Source organism: Microtus ochrogaster, chromosome 1 (assembly GCF_000317375.1).
Source record: "Microtus ochrogaster isolate Prairie Vole_2 chromosome 1, MicOch1.0, whole genome shotgun sequence".
Taxonomy (NCBI): domain Eukaryota; kingdom Metazoa; phylum Chordata; class Mammalia; order Rodentia; family Cricetidae; genus Microtus; species Microtus ochrogaster.
Window position 1 is genome coordinate 13,995,912 of NC_022009.1, and position 13,962 is coordinate 14,009,873.

General features: G+C 44.6%; 1 protein-coding gene across 2 annotated transcripts in view; it reads left to right on the forward strand.

Moving 5' to 3' along the window:
* Syne2 (spectrin repeat containing nuclear envelope protein 2) overlaps nt 1–13,962 on the forward strand; it is a 294,128-nt gene that overhangs the window by 178,074 nt on the left and 102,092 nt on the right. For both annotated transcript variants that reach the window (XM_026779484.1, XM_026779485.1), the window contains 6 exons: nt 71–253; nt 856–993; nt 3,718–3,903; nt 5,256–5,378; nt 6,449–6,631; nt 9,881–10,012. In XM_026779484.1, coding sequence (XP_026635285.1) covers nt 71–253; nt 856–993; nt 3,718–3,903; nt 5,256–5,378; nt 6,449–6,631; nt 9,881–10,012 — 945 coding nt within the window. The remainder of the gene's footprint in view (nt 1–70; nt 254–855; nt 994–3,717; nt 3,904–5,255; nt 5,379–6,448; nt 6,632–9,880; nt 10,013–13,962) is intronic.

A 13,962-nucleotide genomic window follows, 5' to 3' on the forward strand; every position in this document is an offset into this window, starting at 1 on the left:
TGCCGTGTGCAAGCTGGTCATTATCCCCGTGGCATCTTCATTGAAACTGACTTCACATTTCCTTCTCCAGAAAATATGGGATGAACTCGACCTCTGGCATTCCAAGCTGAATGAGCTGGACTCTGAAGTTCAGGACTTTGTCGAGCAGGACCCAGGGCAGGCTCAAGAATGGATGGATAACCTCATGGCTCCTTTCCAGCGGCATCAGCAAGTGTCCCAGAGAGCAGAATCCAGAACCTCACAGCTCAACAAGGTGCAGTCATGAAACCTGATAGCTGCTTAGCGTGGCGGCTCCACAGAGGGTGACATTCAGGGGTGGCCAGTAGTGTCATGCTGTGGCCATCCTTGTCCCCTTCCTAGGTGCCATAGTGAGCCCACAGCAGGAGTCCAGGCAGCTGAGCTTCCCTAGGTAAACGGAGACCCAAGAGTGAGCATGTAGGGTGTGCTGTCCCAGAGCCTGGGGAGGGAGCCTGCAATGAGAGAGGTGCCATTTGGGAACAAGGTCCCTTTTTACTTCTGTTCTAAAGAGTGGCTGTGTTTGGTGAATCCCAAGTGTGATCCTGTAGGACAGGATCCTGAAATGGGATATGACAGGACCAGGTCCTGAAATCGAGGAGAAAGCGTAAGCCCTATGTTCAGAATGAGGCAGAAATGGGGCAAGGCTAGTCGCAGCTCTGACTGGGAACCTTTGTCAAGGCCTAACAGGAACTATTTAAATCCTGGACAAGTTGGACAGTTCTTCTCCTGGAGCCTGGCATGCGACTGGCCAACATTAGTTAGCTCTCCTCTTGATTAGAGATCAGTCTGGCCTGGTAACTAGCCTCCAGCAAGCTTGCTTCCCGTTTTGTTCCACAGGCCACAATCAAGATGGAAGAATATAGTGATCTTGTGAAAAACACAGAGGCGTGGCTAGAGAAGACCGGCCATCTGCTAGCCACTCCTGCCTGCTATGACTCATCAAAGACCTTGAGCCACCGAGCCAGCACCCTCCAGGTAGGGCCTCTGGGGTTTTCACCAAGTCAGCACAATCGACCCCTTTTCCACTTGACACCCAAACACATCATTGATAAGCCACAATCTTTCCTTTCTTGTACATCCCCCAAATCACACTTTAATAACGCCACGATGTAAAATATCTTATAAGCTTAAAAATTCCCACAGTCATTACAAGTTCAAACACTTTAAAATTCACTAAAAAAAAAAAATCCAAAGATCTCTTTTAAACTCTAAAATCTCTATAAAAATTTAGTCTTTCAACTGTGGGCTCCTGTAAAATTTAAAAAAAAAAAAAGTAAGTTAAATACTTTCTTACTTCAAGAGGGAAAGGCACAGTCACACAGATCTAAGCAATGTCCAGGATCTGGGATCCACTCACGATCTTCTGGGTTCCTCCAGAGAGCTTGGGTCACTTCTCCAGCTCCGCCCTCTATGTGGACAGGCTCCTCTCTCCACTGCTGTCGCCATGAATAGCATGGTCATCCCATGGTGATGGCATCTCCCAAATGCAGGGGTCTTCTGCTGTAACTGGGCTGTACTATCACCTCTTCTAGACTCTCTTCATAGTGCCAAGCCTCCATTTCTCGGCATGACCCTTTCAAACCTGGGCCTTAAACTGCAATAGCCTCTGCTGACTTCTCACAGGGCTGAGCCTCAGCTGCTGTCCATGACCCCTTCATGCCTGCAAAACCAGTACCGCCTGGGTGACTCTTACACATTGCTAAGTCCAGCTATCAGCGTGAGGTGCAGCCTTGGCTGCCTCTGAACAGCTTCTGTGTGCCGACTCTCAGGGAACTTTGACAGTTTAATTCACGCATGTATATAATGATTTTGGTCATTTGTCCTTCCATTACCCTTTTCCATACATTTCCCCTCCCACTGAACCCCTTCTTTCCAATAATCCCTCTCCCACATGTTTTTAAAAAAACAAACAAAAAAATCAGCAAGGAGATGTGGGGTGTTAACGGGAGCATGGTCAACTTATCAGAGATGACAGTAGAGACGAAAATGCAACCCCTGACAACCTCTCCTCAGGAAGGAGTGAGGCCTTGTGAGCCCCTCTGCCCCCCATGACCGCCAGTTGCAGCGTTGTGGCTTCGATAGCAGGCCCGAGCCCCAGAACATAACAATATGTCTTTGGTTTTGAGAAACCAGGTTCATCATAATTACCAGGCAGTAGAAATGGAAGTCAGGCCTGGTATGCCGTGCTTTGGAAGACCCTGTCCTTCCGGGAATCCCTCAGGTTCACTGTGCCCATCAGAGAGGCCGAGCCAATGGACCACGTGTTTCCCTTCTTGGGGCCATGGCTGCCGGGGATTGTCCAGTGCCAGGAACTGACTGGATTGATTGTAAATGTGGATTTTCATTCTCTCATAATTAGAGAAAGAGTCGCTAAGGAATTGGTTCAAAACAGTTTCTATAGCAACCAGACCTCAAAGATGCTCTGAGTCCTTTATAGATTTAAGATGGCACAGTGTTTCCTTGAGTGGCCGACTTCACCTCCCTGACAGTTGAGATTTGGTGGCACATTTTTGTCATATGGCATCAGCTGTCAAGAGATTGCGTTTTTAATCCACTTATTTCTTTTCTTCTCCTTGTATGGGTTTCCTTTGTCCCTCATTCCCCAGTCTGTCTGCCCCCCCCCCCACACTTTAGGTTGTTTCTCCACATCCCTAGAGCACATCATTTTTCTATTTTTAATCAATTTTGTGATTCACCTTTTTTTGAAAGATTTATTTATTTTTGTGTGTATCAGTATTTTGCCTGCATGTATCTGAGTGTGCCACGTGTGTGTGTGTGTGTGTGTGTTTATACATGCACACACAGTGCCAGCAGAGGCTAGAAGACAAGGTCTCACTTAGAGCAGATTGACCTTTAACTCCCAATCCCCCTGCCTTCACCTCCCAAGTGCTAGCATATCTGTATTTTTTTTTCATTCTCTTTTCTGTCATCTTACTGTGCCCTCCTACCCCATCTCTATTTATTTCAGAGGCTGTCAGTGCTCTCCACTGAACATGAGAAGGTTCATTTTGCCAGGCATAGTAGCAATCCACTATAAAGCCTGTGGCTAGAAGGATAGATAGGCAAATCAAAAATTCAAAGCCCAGCCTAAACTAGCAAGTCTCTTAACTCATTTTTTTGTTTTTCTTATTTTTTTTGTTTGTTTTTTGAGACAGGGTTTCTCTGTGTAGCCCTGGCTGTCCTGGAACTAGTTCTGTAGACCAGGCTGGCTTCAAACTCAGAGATCCGCCTGCCTCTGCCTCCCCAGTGCTGGGATCACCACCAGCAGCCAATTTTTGTTTATTTTAATTGCACATTCACTTAGCATGATGTGCCTGTAATTCATTCCGTTATTACAGCCGTCAGTAGTTCATCCTTTCTGTTGTCAAGTACCGTTTCCGCTACGGAGACCACCTGCTTCTTCATCTGCCAGCTAACAGATGCTTGGGTTGCTTCTGTGCATTCACTAATGTTGTGTAACAAGTTACAGGAAAACTTGGAAACACCAGACAACCAACATTTATTATCTGACGGAGTCTGTCAGCATACGCTCAAGTCAACCCCCACTGACAGTGGTAGGGTGTTCATTGGCTTCATTCTGAACACAGAAATGACAGGGACCTGGCAACTTTGAGACCAATTTTACACTTCCATGGATCTGGCCTTGATAGATCCGTTTCATCATCTTGGTGTTCCCCCCTCTTCTCCTTGTTTATCTAGATGGCTCTGGAAGATTCTGAGCAGAAGTACAACCTTCTACATTCAGTGTTCACAGATCTAGAAGACCTGTCGCTCATTTTTGAAACTGACGACTTAATCCAGTCCATCCAAGAGTTAAGTGGCCAGGTGGCAGCGTTACAGCAGCAGATAGTGGAGAACCTTCCACACATCCAGCAGGTGGCAGACGTAAGTGACCACACAGTTGTGGGTTCCCATGTACTGTGTACTTTACCAGGAATCGCTCCCAAATCCTGTGGAAGCACACTAGGTAGATACATTTTTAATGGATGCTATTTCTGAGGTTATAATTTACTTTGTACAACCACAGCAAGATGCATGACCCCATTCTTCCCCTAGAAGTGGCCTAGCTCCAACAGGAAGAAACCTGATAAATAATCCTGCTGTTCACACTCTGACCCAATCCCTGGGGTCAATTCTTGATTGCTGAAGCTTTTGACAAAGTGGTAGCATGCTTCTGTGATTTTTGACAGAAATGACTTTAAGGTGCATTCTATAGTTTGGCATAGCTTCTTATTAAACAGTAGGTGAAAAAAAATCTTAATGTAATCTGGCTTATCATAATTTAGATATGTGCCTATAGTTACTGCTGGTATTGATTCATAAAGACTTTTTTCAGTATTGAGTAACTCCAAACTGCTATAATTTGAAAGCTTCAGCCTTCCTAACCCATTCATTTTTAAAATCTCCCTTGTCAATTGAATCATCTTATTTTTAGGTTGCATCTGTCTTGAACTTTAAGCTCAATTTCCAGCTCTCAGTCAATCAGCGCACGTCAATGTGTGGGTTTTCCTCACGTATTTTTAACTTCTTTTTCTAGCATTTCACTTTAAGATTCTTGGCCCACTTATGGACCTTGACACTGGGAGAATTAGCCATTAGACAAGAGTCTAGTGTTTGAAGTAATCTGAGTAGGTCATGACATCACTCTGCAGCGTTCTGCTCGGCAAGAGCTCATTGGGGGTGAAAATCCTGGGGTTTTCCAGCCCCTGGTCAGTTACTTAAGGATGACTTTATCGTCTCTTTTTTAACTAAAGTGACGTGAATTACTAAAATACCAGACCCACTCGTACTTGTGTATTTAAACACATTCCAAAGATAAATTTAAAGAGTTTGTAGATAACTGAGAATGTGTTTTAGAAGTCGATTTGGAAGCATGCCAATCTTTGGTCTCAGGAGTAAATGAAACTTGGCCCTGTGAATATCTTAACTTCACAGTGCTTTCTAGTGCAGTGTAGACTAACTTCTGTTTTGTTTTTTGAAACAGGGTAATAGTCCTGACAGTTCTGGAGCTCTCTTTGTAGATCACAGTGGCCTCGAACTCACAGAGATTCGTCTGCCTCTGTCTCCCAAGTGCCTGGCTAACTAATATTTTTATTAAAAAGTCATGTAATGATCTGTTAGTTTTTAAGCAGTGTAAGTGGTTAAATATGAGAATAGAATTAATAACAATATATTATGGATTATTGCTGGGCAGCGATGTAGCATATAAGTATGTGTCTTTTTTGCTAACCTTCTAGGATGTGGTTGCCATCGAGTCCGAAGTAAAATCAATGGAAAAAAAGGTCGCGAAAATCAAAGCTATCCTGTTATCCAAAGAAATATTTGATTTTTCTCCTGAAGAACATCTCAAGCATGGGGAGGTATTTCTCACAATACCTACTGTCTGCCTAAAAATATGTAGTCATAGGGTATGACCTAGTGCTGAACTCATTAGAATCATAGCAAATAAAGCTGGGAACAGCTGTATATAAATATGAAAATACTTTTAAAATATTTTTAAAATTTTAGGTATTTTTTTATTGTTTTCCTAAATGCATGTGTGTGTACCACAAGCCCAAAATGCCCCCTGAGGCCAGAAGAGAGTATTGGATCCCCTAGGACTGGAGTTACAGCTGTGAGCCACCCTATGGGTGCTGGAAATTGAGCCCGGGTGGAAGACCAGCCAGTTTCATGAAAATCGTTTAAATCATATTTATCATGTTCCCTATGTAGCAGCAGCTTTCCTGCAGGTTACTTCGTTATTTAAGCTTTGCCCTCCCAAGACCCTGAGCACCTACAAGAGTCTGTAGAGGGTTTCTGGCCCCAGCTGTAGTGTTTACTGGCTTTGAATGTTCCCTGGATTCTCTTTTATCTCTGTGTGTCGGTGCTGAGACCATCAGCCAGTTATGGCTTGCTGAGCGCTAAGCACAGTATCTCAGCAAATGCACTGACCTTCCCACTCAGCCTCGTGAGCCACAGCAGACCCTTCGGGATCAGGCAGACCTGAGTTCTGATCTTACCCCTGCCTCTTGCTGTCTAAGTTTAATTGGGTCTTTTTCCTTCTGGGAAAGTGAGATTGGTGTACTTCCCTTTCAGGGTTAAACAAGGTCCTATATATAAGGTATATAATGAAATTTGGCTAGATACTTCTGTTCACTTCAGGGAGCATTTTTCCAGGACTCCTGCAGGAAGTCCTGGGTTAGGTACAGTTGCTTTAAAAGTAAGATTCAGCACCTGCCTAGTAACAGCATACAGAGCGAAGTCACAATTCCATACAGAGAGGGGAAGTGAGGAAAATATTTTTAATTGAAATAGCACATTAAAGACCAACATGAAATTATAAATATTTTAACTTGCACTAAGTAAACTTGCATGTGCTTTTGTGGGTTTTTGTTTGTTTGTTTTTGTTTCTGTTTTCATTCATGTATGGGACTTCCTTTCGGCTGTCAAGGTCATACTTGAAAACATCCATGCCATGAAAAAAACTATTGCTGAGATAATGACCTACCAAATGGAGCTGAGGTTACCCCAGACAGCAAGCAAACCCCTGCCTGTGTTTCAGAGGACACATGAGCTTTTACAAGATGTGAAGCTGCTGGAAAATGTGGCGCAGGAGCAGAATGAGTTGTTGAAGGTGAGCCGGTGTCTGACGAGAGCCAGCGTACTGCGCGAAAATGTCCCGTCAAAGTTGGTTTCATTCTTCTCATATTTTGGCTTCTATTGCGGTGATAAAATGGCTTGAGGAGAAGAAAGTTTACTTGGCTAGCGTATCCTGGGTCAGAGTCCAGGAGGGAAGCCAAGGCAGGAAGCTGGAGGCAGGAACTGAAACAGAAGCCGTGGATGCGATGCTACTTACTGGCTGTCTAGTCAATCTCCTTCCTTATACTGCATAGGACCATCTCCCCAGGGGTGGCACCGCCCACAAGGGGCTGGACCGTCCTTCCACATCAACAATCCATCAAGAAAATACTCTACAGACTTCCCTGCAGGCAGATCTGATGGAGGCATTTTCTCAGTTGTGATTCTTCTTCCCTAATGACCCCAGCCTGTGTTAAGCAGACAGAAAAACACAACTAACCAGTGTAGTTTTCAAGTTTAATTGAAAGCAGTTGTTCCCCCAAGAATTTATTTGATCTAAATAAAGAGTTTCTTCCACCCCCATGGTTCTTACCCTTACCCTGGTTGAGCGCATTGGCATTCTATGGTCTGTTTATCACTGTAGCTGTTAAAGACCTTTGTGAGTGGAACAGAGGGGACAAGAACTCAAACCCCATTAAGGCCCTTGCAGCCTCTGGAGACTGAGAACCTAAAGCAAGCATCACATAGCAGTCTCCCTGTCCACCTCAGTCACTTCCTGTGAATTAGATCAGTATTCCCCAACACCTGACATAGTGTAGCCTGGGCCATTTGCCATCTCAGGGAGATGTGCGTTGGAAGTCTTAAATGGAAGAGTTAACTAGCATCAAGGTTAGTTCCTAGGCAATAAGACAAGAATTTTAGTTTTTGAACCTTCTGTTGTTTCTCCATCTTGAGGGTCTCTTCCTTCTCATGACATCTTCCTATCACTCTCAGAAGGGCCCCCCTTGTAGGTTTGTTACCCCACTACTCTCAAGTCAGAATGATTGTAGTTTATATTCCTAGGGCAACAGCCACTCCCACAGAACAGGAATTGTTAAAAGAATCTTGAACTCCACGGGCAATCTCCCCTTCTTGGCAGAGACGCCCTTCCTCTTGCTTTGGAAAGTGTTGTATCTTACTTCTACAATTCCCTCTATATCCTGACCCTCTAAAACTGGGGCCTCCTGTGCTCCCTGATTGGAAGACTAAGTCCTCTGATGTGACTACTGATCCGCTGATGTTGTTTTCCTCCTAAGACCCAGGGAAGCTATCTTTTTAGAAATAGTTTGTAAGTGAAGAACAAAGGACCAAATCTGATGCATCATTTTTAATCTCTTCTGTCTAACTGGGTTTCTGGTCAGGACCAGAGAATAACCCTAACTGTGCTTTCAAGAAGAAGAAAAGGGGATGATTCGGGGGGTTGGGGGGGTTGTATTTCCTTTTCTGTCAAGTTAGGCATCAAACTGCTTTGAAAATTTCCCATCTTACTGTGTACGTGGGAATCCCATGTGCTCCTCATGTATAGAAAACAAGTAAGCCATTGGTAGTGAAAATTTTTAGAATATGGTACATTTCTTTTAGTTCCCAAGTCTGATAGGACAAGTCCCCTTATTGTGGAAAATAAGACAAATGACTTTGGTAGAGACTAACGGGTTGTCCCCCATTGCTGTGAGCATGAGAACAGGTGTGTGCAACGAACATAGTTACTCATTTCTAGCCTGTCGCTAAAACTGTGGTTAAATATTGTTTTTAAATACCAAGAAGGATTATGCGTTAGCCAGAAACTGTGTCATTTCAAAAGACATTTTGCTTCCTATGAAGCCCACCAGAGCAATATCTAGACTCACTTTTGAAGTCCGATTTTGTTTTTTGTTTTTTTTTAAATATTTATTTATTATGTGTACAATATTCTGTCTGTGTATATGTCTGCAGGCCAGAAGAGGGCACCAGACCTCATTACAGATGGTTGTGAGCCACCATGTGGTTGCCGGGAATTGAACTCAGGACCTTTGGAAGAGAAGGCAATGCTCTTAACCACTGAGCCATCTCTCCAGCCCCCGATTTTGTTTTTTAATCTCACCATACTGTTCCCTAAACATTAGAGTCCCTGGCAGGTTCTGGTTAGCTTTGCCACATTCTGCAAACTCCTACTGCTCTGAAAGCTTCAGACTATACTCATGAAGTGCACAGCACTGACTCTAAGGGCAGCAGGGAGGATGTCACACTGGGCAAATACACCATAGTGTCAAACAATGTGCTCTGTGCCTTCAGGATCAGGCCTGTCACCATTGTTTGTGGAGAGTGCCACGTGCCTTTTATATTAGCATGATAAATACATGGGGTCAGCAAGACGGCTCGGTAGGTAAAGGAGCTTGCCTTGAGAGCCTGGTGACCTGAGTTTGATCCCTAGGTCCCACAGAAAGGTATAAGGTGCATGTGTGTGCATGCATATACACAATTCTGAAACTTTATTAAATGGTGTACGTGACATACCAGTAATTTCATAAGACTTAGAAACTTTGTTAGCAGGCTATAAAATGCTTCCCGGAATAAGCCCCCTAGACTAGAAATAGGAGCATAAGAAGCTAAGAGTGTTTAATTAGACCTGTACCCCAAGCCCTGCTGAGGCGCCCTGAGTCTAGTAGAACAGGTAAATTGGGCTCCAGCGTGGCAAACTTTGCTGTCTAGCTTTTTTTTTTTTTTTTTGGAGCCAGTCCTGGAACTCCCTTTGTAGACCAGGCTGGCCTCGAACTCACAGAGATCCACCTGCCTCTGCCTCCCGAGTGCTGGGATTACAGGCGTGAGCCACCACTGCCCGGCTGCTGTCTAGCTTTTAAATATAAATACTGGTGATATTTGGAATATAACAATATTTGGAAGTTGTGTTTATTTAGAATACAAATGTAAAGTACAGGGATATTCAGGGACCTGTAAGATGGCTCAGTAGGTGAAGGCCCTTGCATGCCAGGCCTGGCAACCGACGTCTGATCCATGAATACACATAGTGGAAGGAGGGAACTGCCTCCAGCACGCTGTCCCCGGGCCTCTACCAGGACAATCCCCACTCTTCTGCATATACACAATACATATAAAGTAATATGAATTTTATTATTAACCAAAGATTCTGTTTCCTATTGGAATCTGTGGGTAGAGTCTTTGCATTATATTGGAACTGGTGACGGGTTAGATGGTAACAGATACAGCTTGTTTGTTCCTTAGATGGTAACAGTGACTCTTCTTTGGGGCAATGGGTGTTATTTTATAGGTTGTCATAAAACAGACGGCTGAATGTGATGGCGAAATAGAAAATCTGAAACGGATGTTAAATAATTATTCAGCTGAGTTCTCCCCGGAACATGTGTCACGAGAGCAAGTTGCTGACCTGCCTTCATCACAGGTAGGTCTGGTTCACTCATCTCTCCGTTCATCCAGAGACTCTGGCTTTAGCCGTGGGGTCTAGAATCTTTGGTAGTACGACAGTGGTATGCCTGACATCTGTCTTACAACGGGAGCTATTTTCTTTCCATTCTTATTTCAGGAAATGGTGGTTCTGTGGTGTCATCGATATGCCTTTATGACCTCTAAACTTTAGATCTAGTCCTAGAAACTAAGCAGGCCACCACTTCTAAACCCTGGGGTGGGGCTTCTAAGGTGCCCACACTCTCAGCCAGGTGGTTTGCATTTTCTCTGTGTCCAAGGAGCTGAGGAGGTTTGGATACCCTGGCCTAGTGTATTGGAGTAGGAGTCGGGCTGGCTGGACTACAGGGGAATGAAACTCTGACCATGGTTATAATGAGGGATCTTAGATAGCAGGCTGTAGTTTAGTGCTGTAAAACTCTCTGGGTAGGGCCTTTCTGGTCTTTGGTTTTATATTGGCATATCTGTATTGAAACAGTGCGATAGAGTCCAAGGGCAAGAGCTGTTTTTCCTGCCATCCAATGGGCATGTGCAGGCAGTTAATGTGGTTCTCAAGACAAGGCTTTGCCATCTGCCAACTGGGAGACCGAGGGCAACTTGTTTAAAAGTTAAGAGGCTCCAAGTGACACAGCCCATTACTGCTGAATCGATAATACAGGCTGAGAGTGAGTGACTCAGTAGGATGAGGGTACCTGTACCATCCACCTGTACTTTGTGTACTATGGTACTACGCCTGTAGCGTACCGCCTGCACTACAGGACCGTTTGCCAGTAGGGCAAGGGGCTAGAGATTTAAACACATAAAGAGACACACACAGAGACATGAGTCATCCTTGAAACAAGAATGCCCCCTTTGTTGTGCTCAGGACAACTTATATAGGTCTTTGGGGCACATCACACAACACAGGCGCATGGCCTGCATGAGCCCTGGTGGACCGAGGAGACAGGGAGAGCACCTGGCTGGCAACATTAGGACAGAAGGGGCAAATAGAACTGACCCAAGAAAAAGTAGAGGTCTTTCTTAGTGCTTCCAGATGATTTGCTGTAACTGTGTTACTCATGAGATGGACCAACTACAGTGATTTGCTCAAGAGCGTAAAGCTGATCTATCTTTTGGGTGGCAGACAAGGTCTCACTGTTGTAGACCAGGATGGCCTCCAATTCACAAAGATCTGCCTGTCTCTGTGTCTGCCTTCTTGAGTGCTGGGATGAAACACATGAACTACATGGTTTCATGGGTGTTTTGTTGTTGTTTTTTTTTTGGGGGGGGGGGGTTCGAGACAGGTTTTCTCTGTAGCTTTGGAGCCTGTCCTTGTGGAACTAGCTCTTATATACAAGGTTGGCCTAGAACTCAGAGATACACCTGCCTCTACCTTGAATGCTAGGATTAAAGGCGTGCGCCACCACTGCCCAGCTATTGTTGTTTTTTTTTTTAACACTACACTGCACCTCAACAAACAGGAAGTAGGGCTAACTGTGAGTGGGCTCTGAGGCCTTGTCAGGGTGGTCTTCATTTTCTTACTTTGGTCCCTCCCCTCTGTGCACTGTGACTGTGCTGTGTCTCCTAACCACAGGTGATGTTATCATGCCGCACTGGGTCGTGTAAAGAACACTGCCTTAGTCACGTGTCACTTCCAGAGTCCCTGTGTTTCCACAGTCAGTGTGTATCATCTGCTTCTTGAGAGAACTCGACCCCCATTGAAGCGCATACGCTTGTCAGCTCTTATTTCATGTAAAAGTAATGTTCTGTGAGGAAAAGCTCACAGCATACACATTCCTAGTACTTTTCAGTCATTGTACCTGGGACACAGCACAATGGCTTACACACACCTCCCATTTTGTCACCCTAATGTTAAAGGTGTGCTTTCAGGTGTGCAGTGTGGGGACTGACCACGGGGCATCGCCTATGCTAGGTAAGCACTCTACTACTGACCCCCAACATGTATGTCTTCATCAAGGACATTTTAAAATGAGATTGGCAAGCTTTTCCTACCCTAATTGGTGTCACCTACCTCAATTCATAAAAGATGCCACCATTCCCTTTGTGCCCTCAATATAAGTGCTAACGGTGAAAATGGTCAGTAACATTTAAGCAACATTAGGATTTTAACGTCGGGAGCTGTGGTTCTCAGCTTTGGACACCACTAGTAGCTCCCAGGGGGCTACGGATACCGCTGTGCAGATGGTGGCTTGGTGCCTGTCTGTGCCTACATAAACCAGGTCGCTGTTTCCCTGAGTTTATTCTAAGGGCTGTGGTATTGCTTTTGCGGGGGGGGGGGGGGGCATCTTCAGCTGATATGTGACATTCATTAAAAGTGGAACGTGAACCATAGTCAGCTCAGAGTTAACTCTGCCAGGAGGGAACTTTCCCTGCAGGTAGAAGAAGGGCATTAGTTCAGCCATGCATGCCAGAGCCCATGAGTCATAGGAAAGCATGGGTTTGGCTCTGTCGCTCACTAGCTGCAACATGACAGAAATTGCCTTTTTACTCTAGACTTCAGAACTCTTATGTGTAGTGATGTTAGAGTGTGTGTGTGTGTGTGTGTGTGTGTGTGTGTGTGTGTGTGTGTGTGTGTAAAATTTGATGATTTGGGGGATAGTGAGGTAACTTGGTTAGTGACTGTGCTTGTGAGCCTGGTTTCAATCCCCAGATCCCACATGAAAACAAAACAAAACAACAAAGACCAATGTTGCAGCATGTGCTTGTAATAGAAGCCTGAGGAGGCAGAGGCAGGGAGATTCCTGGACCCTGTTGGCCAGTCAATCTAACTTGTTGGGTTCTAGCCAGTAAGACTCTGTTTCAAAAAATAAGATTGATAGACTGGGTGTGGTGGCACACAGCTTTAATCCCAGCATGACAAAAGGAGGCAGACAGATCTCTGAGTTTGAGACTTGCCTGGTCTACATAGTGAGTTAGCCAGTTACATAGTAAGATCCTGGGGGTTGTCTATTTTTGTTCTTGTTTGTTTTTTGTTTTTAAGGATGGATGACTCTGAGGTTGACTTATCCATGGACATGCATCCATACACAATTTGATGATTTAATGAATATTGAAAGCAGAGTTTAGGGGAGATGTCTTAGAAGTGTGTGTGTGTGTGTGTGTGTGTGTGTGTGTGTGTGTGTGTGTGTGTGTTTGTGATGGAATTAATGACAACACACATGCTAAGCAAGCAAGCAAGCGCTCTGCCACTGGAGCTACACCCCAGGCAGGGAGAAATTATGAATGACTGCAAGGTTTCTGAAAAGGAGCTCAGGCGAAGGATGCTGGAGGGTCAGAATAGCCATCACCCACAATTCCTGCTAAATCCAGGATTCTATAATTCCATAATCCTGATAGGCAGACAGTGGGCTTTTCTGTATCTAGTAAAACTTACTTGTACATATTAATAATGGTTCGTGAAGTAATGTTATATAGCTTGGAATCTTCTGTCCATCCATCATTCCCAGAGTAAATGTCACTGCAAATAAGTTACCATCTTTTAATTGATTAATTTTTTTGGATGCTTAGAATGTAGACAAAGTAAACAAATGAGTAGTATCAAAGACTCTTCAAAGATAATGAAAAATTAGGTGTCTAATTTTATTTTATCTTGGGGCTTTTCAAATGCTAGTCACAATACTCTGTGTGCAAAGTGGGATGTATGTGTTCATCAAAGTGCTGGCTTGTGGGCTTTGGCCTGGGGATTCTGGTTCTGTGAGTCCTGTGGTTAGCTACTATGGCACAGGCTCCCTGCCCTGGCTACACATCAGTCACCTGTGGGCCTTGTTACAAGTTCCCATGCTGTCTGCAGCCCCCAGAGCCTCTCCTGCTTTGCCAGGCCTGTGAGGAGTTAAGGAACCCTACGGGTTAAACATAGGTGCTTCCGCCGTGCCAGCCAGGGAGAAGAACTATACTGTACCAGGAAGTAGCTGCTGGGTTTACAAAGCCCAA